Genomic DNA, 26,661 nt, shown 5'->3' with positions numbered 1-26,661 from the left:
GTCCTTTTCTTCTCTTGTGTTCCCCACTTAGAGAAGTTCCTTTAGCATTTGTTGTAGAGCTGGTTTGGTGGTGCTGAATTCTCTTAGCTTTTGCTTGTCTGTAAAGCTGTTGATTTCTCCGTTGAATCTGAATGAGATCTTTGCTGGGTAGAGTAATCTTGGTTGTAGGTTATTCCCTTTCATCAGTTTAACTATATCATGCCAGTCCCTTCTGGCTTGTAGAGTTTCTGCTGAGAAATCAGCTGTTAACGTTACGGGAGTTCCCTTGTATGTTATATGTCGTTTTTCCCTTGCTGCTTTCAATAATTTTTCTTTGTCTTTAATTTTTGCCAATTTGATTACTGTGTGTCTTGGCATGTTTCTTCTTGGGTTTATCCTGCCTGGGATTCTCTGTGCTTCCTGGACTTGGGTGGCTATTTCCTTTCCCATGTTAGGGAAGTTTTCGACTATAATCTCTTCAAATATTTTCTCGAGTCCTTTCTTTCTCTCTTCTCCTTCTGGGACCCCTGTAATGCAAATGTTTTTGTGTTTAATGTTGTCCCAGAGTTCTCTTAGGGTGTCTTCACTTCTTTTCATTCTTTTTTCTTTATTCTGTTCCGCAGCAGTGAATTCCACCATTCTGTCTTCCAGGTCACTTATGTGGTCTTCTTCTTCAGGTATTCTGCTATGGATTCCTTCTAGTGTATTTTTCATTTCAGTTATTGTATTGTTCGTCTCTGTTTGTTTGTTCTTTAATTCTTCTATGTGTTTGTTCTTTAATTCTTTTAGGTCTTTGTTAAACATTTCTTGCATCTTCTCGATCTTTGTCTCCAGTCTTTTTCTGAGGTCCTGGATCATCTTTACTATCATTATGCTGAATTCTTATTTTGGAAGGTTGCCTATCTCCACTTCTTTTCTTTGTTTTTCTGGGGTTTTATCTTGTTCCTTCATCTGGTACAAAGTCCTCTGCCTTTTCATTTTGTCTTTGTTTCTGTGAATGTGGTTTTCCTTCCACAGGCTGCAGAATTGTAGTTCTTCTTGCTTTTGCTGTCTTCCCTCTCTTATGTTTTTTTTTAAAAATTCATTAATTTATTTATTTTTGGCTGTGTTGGGTCTTCATTGCTGCATGCAGGCTTTATCTAATTGTGGCAAGCAGGCACTACTCTTTTTTGTGACGTGTGGGCTTCTCATTGCAGTGGCTTCTCTTGCTGTGGAGCATGGGCTCTAGGTTCGCGGCCTTCAGTAGTTGTGGCTTCTCTTGCTGTGGAGCATGGGCTCTAGGTTCGCGGGCTTAGTAGTTGTGGCTTGCGGGCTGTAGAGTGCAAGCTCAGTAGTTGTGGTGCACGGGCTTAGTTGCTCCGTGGCGTGTGGGATCTTCTTGGACCAGGGCTTGAACCTGTGTCCCCTGCATTGGCAGGCGGATTCTTAACCACAGCGCCACCAGGGAAGTCCCCCCTCTCTTATGTTTACATTTTCAATGAAATTGTTTTTATAAAGGGTAGATGAGTTGTCAACAAAATCATAAAATTATTGAAATGAAAAGTATTTTTAAAAGCACTGTATATCTATTGAAGTTTTGTTCATACCTACAGTTTTTCCAAGTGACTACAGATTGTTCAGTAGTTTAGGTATTACTCCTTAAAGTCTATATGTGAGGGGAGGGGTGTGTGTGGGTACATATATATAATATTTTCCCTCCTTTCTTTTGTTCTCCAACAACTTTCCTGTCTTCTATTATTTCAAGATAATTGCTGTAGATTTTTCATGTGCATTCAGTTCCACTTGAATGCAATTTATTTGCCATTTGCCTCTTTTATAATTCTGTAGTTTGCAACTTGTAAATCATGCCTTACTTTTACTTCATCATTAGTTCATGAAAAAGAAATTGAGGTTCATTCAGAACTTCCATACTGTGGTATATCACCACCTTCACTTCCCTGCATGATGACAGGGACGAATGGTATTCATTTGTTTATTTTATTTATTTCACACTTACTTGTTGCTACATTATGCTGCATAGCCTACTAAGTGCTTTGCAAATATCTTCATAGCATCCACGTAAGGTGGGTATTAGTGTTATCACCATTTTTCATATGAGGAAACTGATTCACAGGGAGGTTAAGTAGCTTGTCCATTTCTATTGAAATGTGAGTGCTTATCAATTGCTGTGATTTACGAATTTTTACTTCTGTCCAACTTCAGAGCAGCAGTGTTATTCTGGCTGCCACTGGTCATCCCAGTGAAAAGAGTTTTTTTCTTTTTGGCTGCACTTGCATGGCTTGCGGGATCTTAATTCCCTGACCGGGGATTGAACCTGGGCCTTGGCATTGAAAGCACTGAGTCCTAACCACTGGATTGCCAGGGAATTCCCAAGACTGATTATCTTGTGTATACCATTGTAAGAATAGTGAGTTCTATCTGCTTTTTCCTTTTTATTTCTTCTTAGCTTTTCTCTCCTTTTTCCTTTCTCAAATTGTGCCTTGAAATCCCTCTTTTGAGTCTTTGCTTTTGGAATATTGTTTATGCCCCATAGTCTCATTGAATGAGGATAATCAAATCGTAGCCAGTCCACTTGCTTGCTCTTTTTTCTGTCTCTAGAAGCCATGACATATTCTAGTGACAGTAAAGGTTTGTGGAAAGAATAATATATATGTTTTCATACATAAACATGTATTTATGGTTATATATTTATGTCCATATGTAAGTTTTTTTACATTGATACCTCACTTTTTATGAAGTAAAATTCCCACAAGATTTTGGGAATAAAATTAATTTTTGTAAATTGAGCCAGTTTAAGAACCTCCAAATAGCTATACCTTAAAAGGAGGTCCTACTTTAATTACTTTTCAAAAGCAGATTAAGTGAAATTTTCTCACTTAAGTAAACAGTTTCCTCAAAACAGTGTTTGAAACACAAATTGAAGTAAAATGTTAGGGTTTTTTCAGCCCTCTATTAGATGTGGGAGAGAGATTTAAAATTACAGACAGAAAAAAAATCCACTTTAGAATTATTCATGATTTTGCTTTCCCCTTGTTCCTATGGGGTTCAGCTTAATGAATAAGAAACAGTAATATATCAATAAGAAGTTATCATACAACTCTTTTTCACACACACACACCCCCCACACCAGGAATGGTAGAAAAATAATGGTTAGATAATAACAGAAATGAGAATTATTAACTAGGAATGATTACCCACCTTGATGCAGAAGAGCGCAATGGTTTTAAGGTCCAGAATTGCCTGGGTTTGACTCCTGTCTCAGATACTTTCTGTTTGTTATCTTTTTGCCTCAGTTTTTTCCTAAAATGAGATAATAATAGTATTTACCACCACAGACTCTTATGAGGAAGAAATGAGTTGAAACATGTAAAGTGTTTAAAACTGTACTGGGCACATAGCCAGTAGCAATCAGTTCTGCTATTATTTAATTACAGGAGTTTTTGTTAGCCCTGTTGCTGGTTTAATAAGAAGAGAAAGTTTCTGGGATATGTTGAAGTGGAATTGGTCATGCTAAGTAAGGCTCAAAAGAACACCCTAGGGCTTCCCTGGTGGTGCAGTGGTTAAAAATCTGCCTGCCAACGCAGGGGACACGGGTTCCAGCCCTGGTCCCGGGCCATCCCACATGCGGCGGAGCAGCTAAGCCCGTGTGCCACAACTACTGAGCCTGCTCTCTAGAGCCTGTGTGCCACAACTACTGAAGCCCACGCGCCTAGAGCCCATGCTCTGCAACAAGAGAAGCCACCACAATGAGAAGCCCACGCACTGCAACGAAGAGTAGCCCCCGCTCGACACAACTAAAAGAAGCCCGTGTGCAGCAATGAAGACCCAAAGCAGCGCCCCCCCCAAAAAAAACCCAAAAGACCCTAATGAGGTTCAGATGAGCAAAGGTGTATGAAAATGCTTTCGGAGATGTAAAGTGCTCTATAAATAAAAGGTAATAAGAGGAAATCAGATTATTTGTTGCCTTAGTATGCTAGAGAATGAATATTTGCAGATCTAACTTAACAGATAATGGTAATATTCCCCTCCAGATCCCCAAATTTGACTACCAGGGAAAAGATTTAAGGCCACAAAAAAAAAGTCTTTAAAATAAACTTGGACTCTTTTGTGGTAGAATATTATTCTGAAATTGGGCACATTCACCCACAGATTAACCTGATACGGTCCTGGAGAAATGGTTTCCTAAGCTACATCGTTAATGTCAATAGTATTTACAAACAAGTCTTATCTATTTATAGCCTATAGCATATATTTCCTTTGAAGAATCTCTTCTAGGGTCCTTCCAAATTTCTTGAGGAAGTTGGACCCAGGTGTTTGTGAAAGTCTCTGTGCCTCTGGCCTTCCTTTTCTGGAAGCATATTTGATCTCTCTGTCATTTGTGCTCCCATAATTCCAAGCGCATAGCTCTGTCACTGCATTTACCTCATTATATAGTAAGTATCTGTAAACTAGACAGCTGGCTTATGGACAGACTATGTATGCCTCACTTAACCTTTTAATCTTTAATGCTTGGCATATTAAAGTTTTCAATAAATATATGTGGAATAAATGAAGAAAGAGTAAAACAGCCCTCAGCACACTTGGCAAAATCTTGTTAGCACTAACATTTGAAAGTGATAAAGAAAGCTGTTCTTCTAAGAAATATTCTGTGATGTAGGTATTTTAGAAATTCTGATTGAACGTCCCTTAATCTAAATTATTGCATTTTACTGTATAATCTCTAAAGTACCTTAAACTAGCGTGACTAGAATGATACAGGCTTCAGTTTGAACTAAATTTTTTTAACCTTCCAGATACCAAATATTTTAATAAATGTAGATGCTTTGCATTTTAGGTACTTTAATGTGTTCACCTTAAATGTGGTAACATTTAAATGGAAGATTAGGCTAAGGGTTTATAGATGTTCTTTTCTTCCTGGAATTCTTACATAACAAATGATTTGTGTGTGGTTAGCCTTCTTCAAGGATTACCTGATTTGTATTAAGAACTGAATTTAAGATTTAGTTTCCTCATCTGTAAAATAGAGATTATAATATCTATCACATAGGACACTTGTAAAGATTAAATAAAATAATGCACTAAAGTACTCAGCACAGAGTCCGGCATATATTAATTATCTGTTATATGGTAGCTATGACCGAATAAATTCTACAAGCTTATTATGAAAAACAGTATACCTCCGTTTCCCTCTCTACAGAGGCAGATTGGTAGCTATTTTTATAAACCAGCATTATCTTATGTCAGAGACAGTCGGGCATAAAGGGGGAGTAAGCCTGTTCAAATTCAGAAAGAATAAAGCTTTAAAAATGGTTAAGACAGGGCTTTTGACCATATTATCCTATTATATTTGTTTGGTTACTCAGTCTGTTTTTATTATTGGTCTCATCTGGAATCGGATGAGATTGTACAATAAACTTGAGAAGCAGGGTTTGTTTTTTTTTCCCTCCAGTATTTTGTATTAGAATTCTTTAAATGCATAATGAAATAGAGAAAAAACAGCAAAACATAACAACGTAACATGACATAGATATGGTGTTAGCAATAACTTTTTTGAGATTGCTTTATATAATTTAGGGAATTCAACAATTATTTTGTTTTTTAATATAGTGAATATAATAGAAAAGATTAATATATAGCTTAATAATATAATTTATTGTTGCCTTATGCATGGTAGCTTTAAATGTTCTGGTTCTGTGTAAATATTTTATTTGTTGATGTTTTTTTTTTTTTTTTTTGCGGTACGCGGGCCTCTCACTGCCATGGCCTCTCCTGTTGCGGAGCACAGGCTCCAGATACGCAGGCTCAGCGGCCTTGGCTCACGGGCCCAGCTGGTCCGCGGCACGTGGGATCCTCCCGGACCGGGGCACGAACCCACCTCCCCCGCATCAGCAGGCGGACTCCCAACCACTGCACCACCAGGGAAGCCCGATGATTTTTTTTATTGTGGTAAAATATACAAAGGAGGTTTTTTGTGGTTTGTTTTTTGTTTGTTTTCCCTTCTGCCATTAGAAGAGAGGGGTTTGGAAACTGAGAAAAAAATAATACTTCTCTTCTTCTGGTTCCAGTCCATCAACGTGGAGTGAATTTTTTTGGTACTCACCATGTTCCTTGCTTAGAAAATAAACACACAGCACATTGGTGACCTCTCCAGTGGTGGCCAGGGAGTGACAGTGAAAAGCTATATTCCATAGCTCTTAATCTGTGTGTATGCAGGGCACAGCATCATTTGCTGGGCACGGCATCATCTGTTGGTTTCTGAAGTGGGAAGAACCCTAAACAGGTGCTAGCCCAAACTGGCAGAGTTGTTACTTTATTGCTTTCATTGCCATAGGACTATTTGCATAAAAGCAGCTGTGTTTTGCTGATCAGTTTTTAAATACAGGGATCAAAGGATAACGGGGCTACAGCAGAAGCGTTCACATTGCAGCCCCTGTCAGATTCTGGTGAATCTGTGAATTCTGCTGTGTTGCCTCACCTAACCATTGAAGCCAAACAGCAGTTGAAATGAATAGAAGCAGGGCATACTTTGGTGTTTATGGATATAGCTGTCTTTTATAGTCTAATAGTGCCTTTAGGTAGATGTTGGAGCATATCATTCTTTTTTTTTTTTTAAAGCTTTTTAACTTTTAATTTTATTTTTGGCTGCATCGGGTCTTAGTTGTGGGATCTTCGTTGTAGCATGTGGGATCTTTCATTGTGGCGCATGGGCTTCTCTCTTGTGGTGCGTGGGCTCCAGAGTGTGTGGGCTCTGTAGTTTGCGGCATGCGGGGTCAGTAGTTGTGGTGCACGGGGCTTAGTTGCCCCGCAGCATGTGTGATCTTAGTTTCCTGACCAGGGATCAAACCTGCCTCCCCTGCACTGGAAGGTGGATTCTTAACCACTGGACCACCAGGGAAGTCCCTGGAGCATATCATTCTTTTTTTTTTTTTTTTGCGGGATGTGGGCCTCTCACTGTTGTGGCCTCTCATGTTGCAGAGCACAGGCTCCAGACATGCAGGCTCAGCGGCCATGGCTCACGGGCCCAGCCGCTCCGCGGCATGTGGGATCTTCCTGGATCGGGGTACAAATGCGTGTCCCCTGCATCGACAGGCGGACTCTCAACCACTGCGCCACCAGGGAAGCCCAGCATATCATTCTTAAAAGGTTATAAAATGGGGTGATCTGAGTCTCTGAAGGACAGAGTACATCACTATAAGACAGGAACCTCTGGGATTAAAAAAAAACTCATCAGAAACAATAGATGACATGAAAATATGCTGTTTGTGGTTAATATAGCTAATAACTGCTTGTACGTCTCTGGAGGAATATTACAGACATCCTTAGAAATATAAATGGTACATATTGTGACGATGGATGGCATTAGTTATTTACCAGTTATTTACTGACCGTACGGTTGCCTTTTGAACTTTACTACTATGTGGTTTAGGTTTCATTACCTGGATCCTTCAGTGGCTCCTGAATGGAACAGCTGGAGTCAAGACTTTGCCTTCCTTCAATTATAGCTCAAGAAAGTTATTAGGTCTCTTGTCCTGTAACTAAAGTAAATGATTTGTAGGTAGAATCATAGTTCCTATTAAAACCTTAGGAAAGCTTTCTTCTTTCTTTAAATAATAGCTTTATTGAGATATAATGCATATACCATGAAATTCATTCACCCTTTTAAAGTATACAATGCAGTGGCTCTTAATATATTTACAAAGTGTGTGTCAGTCATTACTATCTAATTTTAGAACATTTTCCTCATTCCCCAAAAGAAACCTGTACCCATTAGGTTTCACTCCCCATTTCCCTCCTGACTTTCCTAGCCCTAGGCTATGACCAATCTACTTTCTGTCTCTGGATAATTTGCCTATTTTGGACATCTCACATAATTGGAGTTATACAACATGGGATTCTTTGTGACTGGCTTCTTTCACTTATCATAGTATTTTTAAGGTTCATCCATGTTATAGCATATCAGTAGTTCATTTTTTTTATTGCTGAATAATATTCAATCATATGGATATACCACAATTTGTTTTATCTGGTCACCAGTTGATGGGCATTTGCGTAGTTTCCAGTTTTTGGAAAATAAATAAAGTTGTTTTATGAAGTTTTTATAAACATTTGTGCAAAGATTTTTGTATGGACATATGTTTTTATTTACCTTAGGTAAGTTCTTAGGAGTGAGGTTGCTAGGTTGTATTGTTAAGTGTATGTTTAACTTTATAATTAACTCCCAAATTGTTTTTCCAAAGTGGCAGTACCATTTTGCATTCCCACCAGCAATTTTTGAGACTTCTGGTTGTTCCACATCCTAGTCAGCATTTGGAATTGTCAGGGTTTTTTGTTTTGTTTTGTTTGAGATTTTAGCCATTCTAATAGGTGCACAGTTGTTAGTTTTTTTTGTTTGTTTGTTTTTTCCGGTACGCAAGCCTCTCACTGTTGTGGCCTCTCCCGTTGTGGGGCACAGGCTCCGGACACGCAGGCTCAGTGGCCATGCCTCACGGGCCCAGCCGCTCCGCAGCATGTGGGATCTTCCCGGACCGGGGCACGAACCCATGTCCCCTGCATCGGCAGGCGGATTCTCAACCACTGCGCTACCAGGGAAGCCCACAGTTGTTAGTTTTAAATGAAAATCTTACAGTATGGAACCATCAGGAGGATGATTTTAAATGCAAAGCAAGCATTTACTGAATGCCTGTTATATGCCAGGCCCTCTACTGAGTGATGGAAATACAGAGAAATAAGATATATCTCTGCTCCCATGGAAGTTACAGTTTATTGAGGATGTCAAGCATTATTGCTAACTATCTGGGGTTAAGATATTGGGGAGGGGATCACCAGTAGAGTTCAACTATACCTAGAAGTGGGCAGTTTTGTGGAAGGATTTTGACATATATGATCAGTAAAAAGAAAACAATATGAGGAACCTTATGTACCTTTGCATAATGTTCTAAGATAGGTTTTGGTCGTGAAGGTCAAGCCCTTCCTACGTTATCATGTCCAATAATCAGGACCTAATAAGCTACTTGGGATAATATTCTGATGCTTAACAGTTTGGGGGCAACACCAGCTGGTCACATATGCACGACAACCAGGGAAAGGGGAACTTTAATTTTTTGTAGACATTGGAACTGCTCTTTTGACCCCTGTAGTTACTGTTTTCCCTTTCTGTGTCCATCCTAGGTCTGGCTTTCTGCCTTTTACCTCACACACTGCTAAACTGTATAATCACTCCTTTTAAGAGTGCATATGGGGGGGCCTTCCCTGGTGATGCAGTGGTTAAGAATCTGCCTGCCAATTCAGGGGACATGGGTTCAAGCCCTGGACTGGGAAGATCCCACATGCCATGGAGCAACTAAGCCTGTGTGCCACAACTACTGAGCCTACACTCTAGAGCCTGTGAGCCACTACTGAGCCCACGTGCCACAACTACTGAAGCCCATGTGCCTAGAGCCCGTGCTCTGCAACAAAAGAAGCCACCGCAATGCGAAGCCCGCACACTGCAATGGAGAGTATCCCCTGCTCGCTGCAACTAGAGAAAGCCCACGCACAGCAACAAAGACCCACTGCAGCCAAAAATAAATAAAATAAATAAATTTATATAAATAAATAAATAAATAAATAAAAGTGCATATGGGGACTTCCCTGGTGGTCAAGTGGTAAAGAATCTGCTTTCCAGTGCAGGGGATGCAGGTTCGATGCCTGGTCAGGTAACTAAGATCTACATGCTGTGGGGCAGCTAAGCCCATGTGCCTCAAGTAGAGAAACCATGTGCCGCAACTCCAGAGCTCAGGTGCTCTGGAACCCGCCTGCCACAACTATAGAGCCCACACGCCCTGGAGCCTGCGTGCCACAATAAATAAATAAATAATAAATGTTTTTTAAAAAAAAGTGCATGTGTACTTAGCTCTGAACTGTTTACCACAGTCAGAAGTGGTAGCAATAGGCATTTGTACTTTTTGTCCAGTTGACCCCTTCAGCATTCACCCAGCTAGATCTGGCCTCAGTATGAAGGTCATTTCAGGTGAATAAGATTCCAAGAGTCATGTTTCCTTATGTTTGATAAACTGGGCCTCTTATCGGACCTGTGTGGCAAACGATTGAGAAGAGCTGTGAAGGATGGTTGGAGGTGGCATGGAGTGGGAAGAGACTATGAAATTGCTGGGTCGCGCCTCAAGTTGTCATGCTCATCTAATTTTTGAGCATCTCTCAGAGCAGGTCAAACTATTTTTTGCTTTCTTTTTTTTTGCGGTACGCGGGCCTCTCACTGTTGTGGCCTCTCCCGTTGCGGAGCACAGGCTCTGGACACGCAGGCTCAGCGGCCATGGCTTACAGGCCCAGCCACTCCATGGCATGTGGGATCTTCCTGGACTGGGGCACGGACCCGTGTCCCTTGCATCGGCAGGCAGACTCTCAACCACTGCGCCACCGGGGAAGCCCCATTTTTTGCTTTCTTAAAAACTTCTCAAGAACCTTAGCTTCGTTTGCTGTTATACAGCAAGGAAAAATATGATCTGATAAAAAGTTTAAAGTGATTGGAAGTCATTCTCCTGAAGGAAAAGATGAGAGTCAGGATTTCTTTGTGTACGGCTATATCCTCTAAATTCTTGAGAATTTCTTACATGGAAGACTGGGTTTAACAATAATGTTAAAAAATATTAAAATTCATAGCAGGTGCTGATCAATTTTTATTTTTTTCTGAAGACAGAAAAGAGAGAGTCCAACTTTGTAAGGACTTTAGGTTGGCTATAAGGAGCATTTGCTTGCTATTGAGGGACTGAAGGAGAGTCTACAATCACGTTTTCCAGAGAGCTACAAATATGATAGTCTCATTTGGGATGGTTAAAATTTACCATTGACTGAAGGACTTGCTACCTACTGAAGATGGGATGAAAATCTGCGTTTGAAAAGTTTTTTTTTTTCTCTTCCCCATAGGTTAGCAACATTGATTTTCTTTTATTTGGGAAAGATTTTAATCTTCGGGCAAATGTTTGTCAAGCTGCTCGGTACTATAGTAAAGCTCAGTTTGATACAGGAACCTCATGCTTTTGATAGGTTCTGACAAATAACAGCAGTAATTGGTTTAGAACTATAAATTCCTAGACTTCTACTTTGTGATACATAGAAATTTTATATTACTAGTCATCTAACTGTTTCCTGCCCCTATCTAGTGTTTGTTATTAAATGTTTTGTCTGTTCTTTCTGGTACTCTTAAGCATATTCTGAGCTTGAACTCACTGCATGTTGATCTTTTGGATATATTGCCTCTGAGTTTTACTCAGGGCTGGCAGGTTCTATAGATCCTTATGTTTCATTAGTAGTGGTGTCCTTCCTAGAAATCAGGGATCAGGAAACGACTGTGCCAAAATAGACCACGCATGAAAGAGATGCAATTAAAGGAGCAGAACAGAAATTTTGAGGAAATTGAGGGATAGGAAAGAAATCTCAAAATCAGAAATTATTTTATAGAATATACACTGAGATGATTACTTGGTTCTTTTAACATACTCACTATGCATTTACCCTGTAGGAGGCATGTGTGTATAGTTGGGTGGGGGAGAGGCAAGAACATATATTAAAAGGGACCTACCTCAGAAGCACAATATTGGTCAAAGAAAGCAAGTTGCAGAACAGTATGCATATTTTTACATTTAGGAAAAACATAAAACAATATATATTTTCTATGTATATGTGTGTCTATGTCCATATATATGTGTGTGTGTGTATATATTTTTTAACATCTGAAAGAATATGTGCCAAATGTATATAATGGTCTGAAGAGAGTGCAAGAAGGCAGGAGGATTGGAGACTTTTGCTTTTTCTGTAATATTCATTGTGTGTGTGTGTTTGAGAAGAATACGTTCATATTTTAATTATGTAATTAAATATCCATTTAAAAATAAAGAATATTCATTACCCTTAAACAATGTTTATAGTGTAGGTGGGGAACTGAGATAGTTTCAAATAATGTAAACTAATTAGAAAATAAAAGCAGTAGGGTAGAAATTCAGGAATGGCTAGTTTTGTGGGTTAATTCTCTTTTATGGGTTGAATACACTTAACTTTGAAATGTTTTATCCATATGTACGTATATTGAAGCCATATGATAAATAGAAAAACCTTCCTTCAGGAATTCCTCCTCTTTTTTTTCTGTATCATTTCACAACCCCATTTATCCTTTGCTAATAACACTTTCAAACATCTATCCTCCTTTTGACTTTTTATCTTGTCTGTGCCCCTTTGTTCCCAGCCAGGCTCCCATTGTTTATGGGACACACGTCAACTGATCAGTGTAGAGCATTGGAGCATCACTGGTGTGGACTTGAAAGTCACAGACCTGGGTTCACATCCTGACTTCTGACCAGCTTTGTGACTTTGAGCAGTTATATAACCATGATTAATTTTATCATTTGGTTCCAGAGCTGCTTTTTTCTTCGGATGTTCTTGGCCCCTTGCAGCTTTGACCTTATATCTCTAGGAGAGGAAATGTCTGGGGATAAGCCAGAAAGGGTAGAAAAGGGTCCTGGATTTCTCTCCCAAGAAAAAGGCAGGTGAATGGGGTAGGGCTGGTAGAGGCAGGCCTGGGGCTGTCCTGGAGGGTAGATCAAGCTACTACTTGAATTTAACTGGTTGTCAGTAGAACAAGGGTCATTGACCAAGGGCAAGTGAGGGTTAGGTTGCCTGTGTGGAAGGGTGGGATAAAAGAGTCCTGTCTCTGATTGTGTCAGTATTAGGCTGAAGTGGGTGTTTGTGAAAAGCATTTAAGGTGAAGAGAGTAGGAGGAAGTCAAGGAAGCAGTACACTGCGAGTCCTTAAGAGCGCAGTCTGGATTTAGCTGAGTCCTGGCTCTGCCTCTTACTAGCCTTGTAACCTTGAGCCAGTTACTTATCTCTTCAAGATTTAATTGCTTAATTTATAAAATGGGGATAAAAGTTACCTACCTCATAGAGTTGTGAGGGAATACATTTAGCATTCTTAGAACAGTGCCAGGCACGTATTAAGTACTTGATAAATTTATAAATATTAAGTCAAGCTAGGGGAAGAAGGAAAGCAGGCCTAATGAACTGTATAGTGGGGGTTGCTGCCTCTATGTACATCTAACTGATGACATCTGTCCTTCATTATCTCCAGATAAAAGAGTCAATAATAGGAATCATTATTATTATTATTTTTTTTCCGGTACGCGGGCCTCTCACTGTTGTGGCCTCTCCCGCTGCGGAACACAGGCTCTGGACGCGCAGGCTCAGCGGCCATGGCTCACGGACCCAGCCGCTCCACGGCATGTGGGATCCTCCCGGACCGGGGCACGAACCCGTGTCCCCTGCATCGGCAGGTGGACTCTCAACCACTGCGCCACCAGGGAAGCCCAAGGAATCATTATTTATACATGTTCTAATACTTCCTGATGTGTTTGCTTGTTCAAAACACACTTAAAAAGATGTTTTCCTTATTTGTTATTCCCTATACCTGGAAACAAAACTTATGAAAAAGAAAGACTTTAAATGATTATTTGCCACTTGTAACCTTTGCTGTTAAATGATAAATTGCGGGCTTGTTTTCTCTATGCATAATTTCTGTTGAATTTCACTGTAGATGTTTTAGTTTTTCTGTCTTTTTTGTTTTTTCTTTCCAGTTAATCAGTTATTTCAGCAACATTTACTACTTACAAATCTAAGAAGGATGAATCGTATGCAAATATAAATTGATGAAACATAGAATTAATTTTAGTGAGAAAATAAGTTTCTCAGTACTTATTGAAGTTTGTTCAGTTAAGAAGCCTACACAAATTCTATTGTGCATTTCACGTGTTTCATCTGTTGAGCACTAGTGAACCCTGTTAGGTTAGCATCCATGAACCTCTAGGTTCTAAAATCTATGTTCCAGTACCCTGACGTAGCATCACAGAAGTCTCTTGGTGTTTTCCCTAATATTCCAGTAGCCACCACAGTACAGATGCCTTGTTGTATGTTTGTCATATAGCACTGAAAACAACCATAAAAAGAGAATTATCACCCCCATTTTATAAATGTAGATAATCAAGGCTTAGAAACTTGTTCAGAGTGACATGCCAGCAAGTGGCAGAGCCAGAATTTGAAAATTAGATGTCTGATTTCAAAGTTTGTGCTTTTAAAAACTAGGCCACCACCTGCTTCTCTCACCCACAATCAGTTGGAAGACTGCAAAGCTGACCCTTGGCGAAGTGGCCGGGCTTGTTTATTTCTTGCTGCTATCTAGTCTCTCCCATCACTTTACTGTCCTAATTTTGTGATCAGATTCATGAATGTAAAGGCTTAACTTGAAGAATCATCCAGTCCAGTGGCTCTCGAATCTAGCCAGTCATAAGAATCACCAGGACATTAATTTCTTTTAAAATTACAGTTAAGTTGGTTTTAGCCAGAGCCCAGGAACCTGCATTTTAACCATTCTACATGTGATTTTAACAGTCTGACAGGTTTGGGAACCACTTCAATTACATGAATCCCTTCCAAATACCCCCAGCAATTTTCCTGACAGGTAGTCATCTAATATCTGATAGTCTTCTGACAGGAACTCACTACCACCTTGCTAGGAAGGTTATTTCATTGGTAATTAGATGCAATGCTATGCTTCTATAGGGCTTTCATTTACTGTCCCATATGGGTTGGATTAACTTCTTTGGACAGATTTTTATACTCCTTAGATATTGGCTTGGAGGTCAGATCCACGTTTGAATCTTCTCTGAACCTTACCTTCTTTGTGTAAAAGGAGTATGTTATTATCCACCTTGAAGGATAATATCAAGAGTTAAATGAAAAAAATAAACTGTTCTGGCTGGAAAGGTACTAAAATCAGCCAGATTTTTTTTAGTTTTATAAAAAACTATAGTTTTTTTTATAGTTCCAAACAGCCTTTTTTTTTATAGTTCCTTCACCTCATCAGCCTTTTTGGAAATAGTCCCACGTCTGCAGGGTTCTAGTTAGAAGTGTGGATATGTATGATAGAAGGCGCTTAGACACATTCTCGGATTGTCAGTGCCAGAAATAGGCTGTCATTTTGACTACTCATCAGCACACTTTTTTACCTCTGGCTTTTTCTTTGGACAGAGAATGTGATACTCATTCTTAGGGGTACAAACTTGCGTTTCTGGAAATTCAGCTTTACTCCATAAGTAATTGGAGTTTCCACTGATAACTTGAACCTAAAGCAAAATAAATGATGAGCAGCAAGACCCTAAAGGCAAAAGAAAAGACCTTCTTCAATTATATAGAGACCAAAACGGAGAACCAAAGAAAATATTCCATGTCTCTTCCTTATCCATCAGTAGAGATAGGTAACTGCTGAGTGTTAGTTAAAAAGGGAAAAAAATGGGGTGGAGGTAGAAAGGAGTTGGAGGGCAGCAGTAAAGAAAGAAATGTTGAGCACTTGCTTTTTGTCAAACATAATGTGAGTAAAATGAATACTTAAGTAATTTCACCCTAATCCTCACAGGTAAGATCCCATTTTACCAATGAGAATACTGAAGACATCGAGAATAACTAAGACAAGCCTCATGCCTGGTGTTAAATGTCAGGTCCAGATTCAAGACACCTAGGATTTTACAGAATGTGATTTAAAAAAAAATGTATTATACACACACAAATATATGTTCTTTAAGAAATAGATGTGACTTAGTTTTTATTGTATACATTCCTTTGTTGAAACACCTGTCATGCTCTAATTTTAATTGGTTATGTCTCCCTCTACCAGTTACTTAAAAACAGGGACTAGGTTATAACATTCATCTCTGAATCACCAGGGCCCAGCCCTACACTTGTGCATTAAAGGCTTGTAAAAATGAAATATCTCTCTGTGGCATTTGATAACATCTGTGCCCTCCACCCCTACTCCTCATGTGTGAGTCAAAAAAAATATATATATACTATTGGAAGGGATGTTATAAATAATCTAGCTCAATCCTTTCATTTGTATAAAGGGAGGAATTTCAGGCACAGACTAGAGATCATGATGTACCCAAAAGCTCCTAATTGATTGTAGTTCTAGCACTCTTGCGTTCTGGTTCTCAATTCAGGGCTCTTCTTCGGACCTGCATCCAAACTTACTGCATTCATTCATTCAATAACCCTCTGGGTTCCTTCTCTGTGCTCAGAGTTGAGGAAGTGCCACCTTCCTTTCTGCCTCCCTGGATGGATATACAGCCATGCTTTCCAGAAACCAGAAGAAAACAGCTTCCCAAGATTTTAAGACTTAAACTAGAAAATGATCATTGTAGCTGAGATTTTTACCTGTTGTATCCCTTTTTGCTCATCAAGGCAGTCATTCTGTTATTCTGTTGCTCATAGGGGAGGAGAAGTGATCATTTGCAAAACTGGATAAACTTTTCAAGACCCTGAAAATAATCTCTCGTTGCTGTGGTTTGATTTGGTGTGGTTTTTGATGTTTATGACTGTATTGCTTTTCTTTAGCAAAAGCAAACTAAATCTGTTCTATAGTATTAAGTTAGGCCATGAACTGCATTTCCTTTTAGGCTCAGACTACTAAAAATAATTTGTAGGTGATGCTCTCCCATGGGCTTGAGTGAAATGCAGTAGAACAATTTATTTCTTCACTTAGTTTGTGTTAGCTCTCTGTTTTCAAAATGTTTTTGAATCTAACATCATGAAAACATACTACCTTGGGTTAAAGTTTTTTTCCTGTGAGTGCTTTTCAAAAGGTAGTTTTAGTACTTTGGACACATTTTAATTTTTATAAAGTATATGTAATATATGGAACTTATCAGTAATAATTATTAAAGATACCCAATGAAATTACATTGAAACTACAGTCACCTTTTGATTTTTCAGGGAAGTGATTCTGTTTGTAGACTGAGAGTTCTTAGTTATGGTCTTCCTCTAGGGAAAAAAAAAATCTCTATTCATTTGAATAGAGTATTCAGTTGATAGTAGAGGGAGGGGGGTGAAGCGTGGAGGGCAAAGCCAATTCACTTGACTCTTCCTTTTGAATTTACTTTTTTAGTTCATTTGAGAGAAAATTAGTCTGAAGTACTGGGACATATATTAAATAATTATTAGGGTAAAGGATACAATTTAATTAATTATGGAAACTTGTATTAAACTTAATGTTGCCAAGTCATTATTCTTAATGAAAAGAATGTGTTATTAAAACTACCTGGAATTTTGACTCACGTCATCAATCCATGGCAAGAAGCAAATGATATGGTTATTAATTTTATGAAGTAATTTTATGTATTGTCTTGTTCTGTTTTTATTTTTAGGACCGGAGTAGGCCCTATGACACTTTTAACTTGCACTCGTTGGAGAACTCCTTAATGGATATGATAAGGACTGATCATGAGCCTCTGAAAGGTAAACACTACCCTCCCAGTGGCCCACCAATGAGTTTCGCTGATATAATGTGGAGGAATCATTTTGCAGGTTAGGAATATTCATATGTCCATTCCTTGCTTGGTGTTTTAAACAAAAATCAGCTTTTTAATAATTGTGGTTTTGTTTCTGTTTCTTTTTTGTTTGTTTGTTTTTGTTTGCTTCTGTAAAGCATTGTGGAATGTATTTAAAGTTGATTTTTTTTTAAACCTGGGTTCAGCTACCTACCATAATCAAGGTTGTTTGCTTTAATCATAATGTCTGGCAGAAGCATGTGTTGGGTAGCTGAGGTCATGGTTTATAGCATGAGACCAGAAGCCAAATTTTTTGGGCTTTGTGCATTTGAAATGTTTAGCTGGACCTGGATAATTCATTTAAGTCCAAGTATACTGCAAGGAAGTATGAGATTTAATCTCCAAAGACTACTTCAGAAAACTTTGTAGGAAAGCGTTTCATTTTATTAAAATACAATCACTTTCCTAGTGTAGGAAATAACGCTACACAGACTTAAGAGCAGACAATGACCCTTTGCATTCTCTAAGGCTAAACATAAGGAAATGTTTTGGATTAAATATAAGGCAGAAAGTCCCAAGGTCAGCAATATTAGGACTTCCTATATTTAGAGCCCATGTAAATTCAGAATAGAGGCTGATGTTACAATCATGTTACATTCATGATTACAGATAGTTCTTATTATGCAGTACAGGACTTTTCAGGGGCCCTGTGATATTTTAAAATACTGAAATGGAAATTTTCTGTGGAAATAGCAACCGTACTTGGGTTTAGAGCCTAACTATCTGAAAACTGGAAGCGTTAGCCACAAGGATGCCTGTCTTATATGAACCCTTATGTCCTCTAGAGTTGTGAGGAATTTGAACCCCTGTGGTTCTCTGCAGGCTTTTATATAGGGTATGACTGACTGTGAACCTGATAGTCATTTCCTCATGCCACACCAAAAATCTGTTTCATCATTTTCTTGTCACACTCATGATTTTCTGCTGCTTTCCTCAATTTCCAGTGAAAAGAAACTAGTTAACAGGCTATGAAGAAAATAAAAGATTTTGAGAAAAGCTATATTTTAAGTCCTTCAGAAGTAGGAAAAAAGGCCTCTCATTTAGTCATTGTTATATTTAGTCACTGTTACCACACCTTTCTTCAGTAAAGATTAGGTACATGGTAATTTCACTTAGAAGTGTTTAAAAAAAAATCCAAAAAACAATATTCACAGACTGTTTTGTGTTTTTAGTATCTTCTAAGGCTACATTTGTCTTCCTTCTCTACCACGAACAGCTGTAAGCCCATCCTAATTATTCTAAAATATTCAGTCCTTGTTCTTTATGCATACCTGTTTTATCTTGGTCTGTATTCTTCTAGCAATAAAAGATTATGAAAGGATCTTAGATTATAGTCTGTAAAATAATTTTCTAGAATTTTTTGAATATTGATTAAGCAGGAGCTGTTCTGCCCTGTTGAGAGTAGCACTGTCAAAGTGTAAGGAGGGTACCTCACTATGGGATAATGTAAATACCTTATTCTACTTGTGATGGCTCCTTTTTTATTTTATGTCCAACTACCTCTGCATAAATTTCTCCACTACACTTGCAAATGTGAGGTTTCATCTATAAAAGCCTTCTGAATTGTACTTATAGATATAATATGTCCTAATAAGTTGGAAGGCACTTAACATGTACTTTTTTACAGCCTCAATATGGTTACAACCACCCACATTGATTTCCTATGAATGGACTACTTCCCGTGGTCAATTACATCACCATGTTATTGTCCCCTGGTTAGGGTGTTTGAACTTCAGGCTTCCCTTTTCCAGCTGGGAGACTTTTACGTTTGGTTTATGGCACCATGTGTTTGATCCTTATTACTTCTAAAAACATAATTATGATGCTAGCGTTTTAAGGGAAAGATTTTCAGTAATATTTGATTTTTAAAAATGGAGCAAAGTATAATAACTAAAAGATAATTTAAAAATAAGAGAAACATTGTCATGGTGTATCTTTTTAAAATATTTTCCAGATAATAAACATTATGTTTTTACCGTGTCTTTATAATTTATTGATAGACCTTAACTTTGGACTTTTAGGTTGTTTCCAGCTTTTTCTCCATTATAGGTAATGCTGCCATGGATGAGTTCTTGCACGTAGCTTTTTCTTAAGGTAAATTCATAGAGAGGGTCTCTGGCTCAAAAGATGTAAATGTCTAGGTGAATTGAGCTTTAAGAGAAAGGTGGTAGGATAGGGGAACTACCACATGGCTTCTGTATGAGTCTGTCCAGAAACACTTCCCCCTATCCATCCTGTTCTTCCTCCTAGCTTTAATATCCTCGTGTTTTACTTGAACATTATTTTGAGGGTCTTAAAATTCAAGTTAGAGAGTCATTGTTTTCTTGTGTGCTTATTTGTTTTGGTGTTTTTCTATGGATTTAGGTTTTCTTTAGAAAAAAATACATTCTTGCTCATTGTAAGAAATTCAAGTAGTACATAAAAAGACAAAAACGAAAGTGAAAAAACCACCTGAGACTTACTACCTAGAGATAACAAAGATTATTATTTTTATTAATATTCTTCCAGACATTTTATATTCTCCGTATAGGAAATGAAATTTCAACTCAGCCTTTCTGACTTTGTAGTCATTCAAACCTGGGTTTGAATTCTGGTTCTGCCTTTAGTTAGCTATTGATCTAGATAAATTAGCCTCTTTAAAGCCTTAGTGTCTTCATCATTAAAATAAAGCACCTACTTCATAGAGTGGGTGTGAAGGTGAGATAAAGTCCCTGACACTAGAAACTGCTCAAAAGTTATCTGTGATTTTTTTACCAGCAGTGGTAGTGGTGTGCCTACTGCCTGGCCTGGGTAATAAAGTAAACCTTTATATCCCTACAATATTTACTTCCTTCCAGCTAAACTGTAGCTAAATGTTGAAAGCTTTCGAATACAAGTTGTCAAAATTGTGTATTTGCCATAGATATAAGTAGTGATTCTTGAAGGATAAACATTCTGTCATTATCAAAAACCACCTAAAGGAGAAAGAAAAATAATCCTCCTAAGTTTTGTTGGCTTTACAAAATTTTATACCTGAATAGTGTAAAGAAAGTATAATAAAGTAGAATATCACATTCATGAAAAATAAAAGTACTTCATGATGTACTTAAAGTGAACATGGTGAAAATAAGTTCACAGTGATATTTCATTGTATAAATGTATTCAATAAGAAATCCCTTTATTCAACTGTTCTCTTGATTCAGGCAGAAAAAGGGTTAGTGGGAGAAATGACCAAATAGGAAGTTTAGGAAGTAATAAAACTTGTTTTAGTAAAGAGCTTTAACAGTTTTCCAATCATATTTCTACCTATACTAGATCAGCCTTAAAGATGTTTGTAGGAAATTAAAAATTTTTTTTAATTAAAAAAAACCTCCTCCCCATGTTAAAAATGTCAAGTAATGTAGAGAAAAAGTCAAACTGAGCTTTTTTCACAGAACCCTGAGGAATGTCTTCTGCAGTGTTGCTCAGATCACAGAACGCTTATTTAAACAAAAATTAATTTAAATAAAATAAAAACTAATTTTGGGGGGGCTTCTTAGATCTCAAACTACAGTTCTTGATTGTAGCAGAATAACATTTTAATAATTACCTGTTGTCTCTTACCATAACTTAGGTATGACTTCTCCTGTCTTTCATTTGAGAAAATGTCTCCAGGACATGAGAAGGAGGGTTTTGAGAAGGGTGATGAACTAATAAAAACTATCCCTTATTTCTTTTCTAAGTACAGAAATCCTTGGGTCAGTAGAGGTATGAGTGAGGCCTGGGTGGGAAGAATTGTCCTCTGCCCTCTTTTCTAGTGGATGCAGGGAATGCCAACTCTCCTCATGATTATGAGGATTAGGGGGATTTCTGGCATCGGGAGAGTTACGATTAGGAAAGGGGAAAATGTTCCTCCCTGCACCCTCCTTACAACTGTCCCCCGGCTTGCTACCGATGATGAGGGTTCACCTAGCCACTGGGGAAGGCCTCTGAAAACCCAGGGACGTAAGGTTTGATTATTCATACCCTCTCTTGGGATTATTATTCAAAAAGGACAAAGTGATGAGAGAGAAGAAGAATAGGGAAAAACCAACACAGTGCATTGGGCAGGGTAGGTGACATTATGAAGCAAGGTCCCATTGCCTGGCTGGGGTAGTACAATATAGCAGAGTCCTTGGCAAAAAACAGGGAGGAATCACCTTTCTCTCATCCCGTGTAGTCTCCCTGTTATAACAGAAGAGTAGGCTTGGCTGGGCACTTGGGGGTAGAGCCTGATGAAACATTTTTGTATATTTGAATTTTCTCTTCCTTCACCATTCATGGAACTGAAATTTGAAAAATGAAAAGAGCAGGTGTCAGCTGAGAACTGATATCGAAGGGTTTGTTTTTCAAATGTATACTGAATCTGGGAAAAAATAGCAGCTATCCTCTGATAATAGTGCTTTAAAACATTTAAATTGACAGAAACTTGGAAGAAATAATGCCATCCCTTTGGTATTATAGAGGCATTTTTCTTTATTCATCATAATTTAAATTTAGTATTACAGAGCCTTTCAGAAAATTGGTCCCTTTTGTGGAATGTTGAGGTCACCCTTGTTTTAGAAAAAGTGCACCTTCATTACATTTAGTTTATTCAGAAAAATATAGAGTCTCTTTACGTACTTGAATTATTACTCCAGTTCTAATTTTGTACTACCTCCCTTTGGCCCATATCAGTCTGCTTGTATAAAAGTTTGCAGATCCCAGAAACTGTTAGGGCACAGGTTCGAAGTTAGCAAGAAGTCATTGTTCCTCTTCTACACAAAAGGGAAGACAACAGATAGAAGTTGAGTGATTTTGTTTTTATAGGTTATTCCCATTAATTTGCCCAATGATCCTTTCAATGTAGCACTATAATCACCTGAGAGTAAGAAAAAGGTTAAGGGTTCTTTAATCCTGGGTACTACCTCTGGAAATTCTGATTTAATTGTTCTAGAGTACAGCCTGAAATGAGGCAATGTAGGCACAAAGGAATTGATAACATACCAAAAATTATTCACAACTGGTATGCAAAGAAACAAGGATTTGACCTCAGGTCAAAGCTCACCTTTTTTGCTTCGTGGTTCTTTGGAACACATTTCGAATATTATAGTACCATACTTTCATAATTTTTCCTTAAAAGGAACTTGAAGCACCATTTTATTGTGTTCTTACATATCACATTATTGTACCTTGTAGATACTTTTTCTGAGGGACTGTCTCTTCAACTTTATAGAGAAAATTAGTAGGAAATAGAATCTAGTAGAATATGCATTGTCTTATAACGTTTTCTAGAACACAGCACTCACATTCTGTTATGTAAAGGTCTCCAAAGGACTTGACTTTTTAGAACATGTGGGGATGATTAGAGAAAGATAGTTGCTCCCTATCTCATAAGGAATTGCAGAAATGAAGAGGTGACTTTCATAATTAGTTACAAATTAATAAAAATTCCAGCTTTTATTTTGGACATATGAAAGTATGGGTTTAGTTTGACTCTGAAACTTTGAATAGCAGTAGAGGCAGTTTTTTATAACTAACATCTTAAATATAAATATGAATTGAGCTTATGAGACTTTGATTTTTACAGTCTGAATAGCCATATGTAACCCTATTCTCCAACCTCCCCCTCCATCCTCTCCCACCCCCATTTATCAGGCCTTGTGCAGTGGGGAAAGTGGGACACGGTCTCAGATTTCCACAGCATCATTTAACTCAGTAAAACTAAGTATGCCTTCCAGTTTTCGAAACCTTATATTTTACACTATACTTAAAAGATAGCTAGCTGACAAGAACAATTTAAAAATAGCAGACCATGGACAGGTGACAAAATGTCACGCTGGCAGCACCAGACTGCATTAACAAAAATCACCAGATGTCACACACTTGATTTCTATTTTCACAGCTGATTAAACAGCAGTATTTGTTGGACAAAAGGAAGAAAAAAGAAATGGCCTCATCTGAATTTGGAGTCAGTTTTTCTTTTGCTGTTGGTATTTTCTCTCTCCTTCAAAATCCCATAATAACTGTAAAACTTAAGGTGTACTATATAATAAAATATTATAAAATAAACCTAATTTTAGAAAAGAAACCTTTATACATATATACTTCCTAAACTTGCAGGCTATAAATGAAAATGTTAGCAGAGCTTGTCTTTGATTGGTGATCTTGTTTTCTTCATTTTTCTGTATTGTCTAATTTTTCTCCAATGAAAATAAATTGTATTTTATAATCTAAACATTAATTTTTGAAGAGGTAGAGAAAGTAGCTTAAAGAAGCCTTAAGTGGTTTACTAAAAAGAATTTGGGAAAAAATTAGATTACATTTAAGTAATTGGTTCTTATGGTTCTGACATTGAACTAGAGTTTCGTATGAAATCTTTGGTTGATGATCTTCATCTAGAGATCATTAAAGTCAGAGGCCAACAGAGTTAGGAAGGATACCAGGAAAGGCAAAAGAATTTTCTGCTTTTCAGCAAGTAGTGATGCCTTCATCTACAAAACATTGCCTAAGGCTCTTGTTTTGCCGCATCTTTAGAAAGACTGAATTGGAAGTTATTGGTGTAGGATAGAGGATGATAATTAGAAAACTACTGAGCTTCTTTTCAGTTTCATCTTGCCAGGTTGAAAAGTCCCAAGACCTGATGGAAAGAGTACAAAAAGGATCCAACTTCTAGAGGACTGCAGAGAGGGGCATCCCTTAACGTTAGAGAACATAAGTAGTTCCAGAAACGTATAAAAACTATTATTTGATATAGTGGTTGTAAACTACATAATTCTTTACCATAAATGATTGTAGCACAGGAAATAAAAGAAGTTGAATGAGCTAAATTTGGGCTTGCTTGGATTGCTTGATAACCCGTTATTATTCTGAGAACGTTTAGGGAACATCCCTAGTTTATAGGAACAACACCCATATCTGAATATTCCTAGGTCAGAGATTGAAAGACCCTCTCAATGTGCCATTTCCTTAAATTCTGCTCAGCAGTGATTGGGTTTTTTAGGCAGACTTTCCAGTGACTGGTTGCTTATTGCTTAGTTTGAATACCTCAGAATATGATAAGTAAATCACAAATAATTAATACATCTTCCTTTTCCCCAAGTAATTAATATATCTTCTGCTCTTAAACCTGGAGGCTATTAGTTGAAATATCTTATTCAGACTTGTCATCTTATAGAACAGAGGCTGGCTAACATCATCTGTAAAGGGCCAGAGAGTAAATATTTTAGTCCTGTGGGCCATATAGTTTCTGTTGCACATTCTTCTTCTTTTTTTTTTTTTTTTTTTTTTGGCGGTACGCGGGCCTCTCCCTGTTGTGGCCTCTCCCATTGCGGAGCACAGGCTCCGGATGCACAGGCCCAGCGGCCATGGTTCACGGACCTAGCCACTCCACAGCATGTGGGATCTTCCCGGACCGGGGCACGAACCCGTGTCCCCTGCATCGGCAGGCAGACTCTCAGCCACTGCGCCACCAGGGAAGCCCTGCACATTATTCTTTGTTTTTTAATTTCTGTGTTTGTTTTTACAACTTTTTAAAAATGTAGAAATGATTGTTGGTTTGGAGGCAGACAAAACAAGTGGCCAGCCCCCTGTTACTATAAGGACAAAGGTCTGGACACAGGCATTATGCCCAAGGTCGTATAACTAGTGAGTGGTAGGGGCAGCACAAGAACCCTAAATTTTTAGGCCAGTCATTGTCCCCCACTATATCTGTTATATAAATTTTACATCTTTCTTCTGGTCGCCATTCTGATCATTATGTTGCATTTTTGAGCCACCGTGAAATCTTTATCTTTTAATTCCCTCTAAGCTTCAAGTTTGTATACTTCTTTGAATTCATTATTTTGCCGCTTGAATTTGAAGGGCAGTATGAATTGTTTAAATAAAATGCTTAATCCAGGGAGTGGCATGTTTAAATTGGAATGTGGGAGATGTGTTAATTTTTCCTATTATAAGGGAAGCTTCTTTTTTGTTTTGTTTTATTTCTTTGTTGTTATTGAGACTTTAGCTTTGTTTTAAGATTTTTCATGTGTATGTTTTATGACTTGATTTAAAACTGTTTTAACTGCTATGGCCTTTGATAGCATTGTTATAGATTAATCTGTTTTAGTTTCTTGTAATGTTCATATTGTACAATGTATTTATGATTATATTAAGCATTCTCTGTGCTTAAAGTAAAATTATTTTATTTTTTAGGACGCATGGGAATAAATTTTCATCATCCAGGAACAGATAATATTATGGCACTTAACAGTAAGTCTTCATATGAAATATTCTGTAAAATTAGCAGTTAAGTCTACAGCATGTAATTTCCACTTTCTCAGCTGTTCATTACATTTCGGCCTTCACTGAGTGCAGTGTAGACCATTATTCTATACCAGTGCTTTTCAAAGTGTGGACCCTGAACCAGCAGCATCAGCATCATTTGGGAACTTATTAAAAATACAAAATCTCAGGCCCCATTACAGATCTGCTGAATCAGAAACTTTAAGCATGGGGCCCAGAAATCTGTGTATGACCAAGTTCTGTAGATGATTCTGATGCAGGCTAAAGTTTGAGAACTGCTACTGTAAACCAGGGGTTGACAAACTACAGCCCTGTGAGCCATATGTGGCCCACCGCCTGTTTTTGTAAATAGTTTTATTGAAACACAGCCAAACCCATTCATTTATGGATTGTCTTTGGCTACTTTTGTTCTACAGTGGCAGAGACAAAAAAACCTAAACTCTTTATTGTTTGGCCCTTTACAGAGAACTTTGCTGACCCTTGCTGTATACCACTGTGTTAGGGGGGAGGAAGGAGGGGAGGAAGAAGGAGGGAGATGATAGAGAGGGACTGGGCTAGAGAGTGTGAATAAATAAATCAACTTATTGTAACTCAGAATTTTCTCATTGTGGTAGATAGCCAACAGGTGCTTCAAACTGGACGTAAGGGGTTTCCCATTAGTGGAGTTTGCATAGGAATAGTGGCGATAACTTTGCTGCTTAGAAATGGTTTTGTCAGTATACTTGTTGGATTGGGTTCTGGAGCATCAAAACCTTATTAGCCAGAAAGTCATTGTATTAATACTGCAAGAAATATCTGGCTGGCATCAACTCTCCTTCCTAGTGTCTGTGGACCAAATAGCTTTGCAGAAGAACAGTCTCTAAATGGAAATTGTCCCTTGTCTAAAGGACCATACAAGCCATTGAATCCCTCAGGATATAAGTTTTCTCCTCTATCAAATGAGTGATATCAGGTTGTCCCCTCTCATCCTCCCTGACATACAAGCTGACTCTCAATACACA

The 26,661-nt window shown here is 38.0% G+C and overlaps 1 protein-coding gene across 4 annotated transcripts in view; it reads left to right on the top strand.

The window, feature by feature from the left end:
* The window catches only part of CPEB3 (cytoplasmic polyadenylation element binding protein 3), a 179,220-nt gene that overhangs the window by 52,619 nt on the left and 99,940 nt on the right, over positions 1–26,661 (top strand). For 3 of the 4 annotated variants that reach the window (XM_032608000.1, XM_032608001.1, XM_032608003.1), the window contains 2 exons: positions 17,216–17,375; positions 25,571–25,627. In XM_032608000.1, the coding sequence (XP_032463891.1) occupies positions 17,216–17,375; positions 25,571–25,627 (217 nt within the window). The remainder of the gene's footprint in view (positions 1–17,215; positions 17,376–25,570; positions 25,628–26,661) is intronic. The other variant, XM_032608004.1, reaches the window with a different exon arrangement.

Source organism: Phocoena sinus, chromosome 16 (genome assembly GCF_008692025.1).
Source record: "Phocoena sinus isolate mPhoSin1 chromosome 16, mPhoSin1.pri, whole genome shotgun sequence".
Classification (NCBI taxonomy): Eukaryota; Metazoa; Chordata; class Mammalia; order Artiodactyla; family Phocoenidae; genus Phocoena; species Phocoena sinus.
This window is presented reverse-complemented; position numbering and strand designations above follow the sequence as displayed.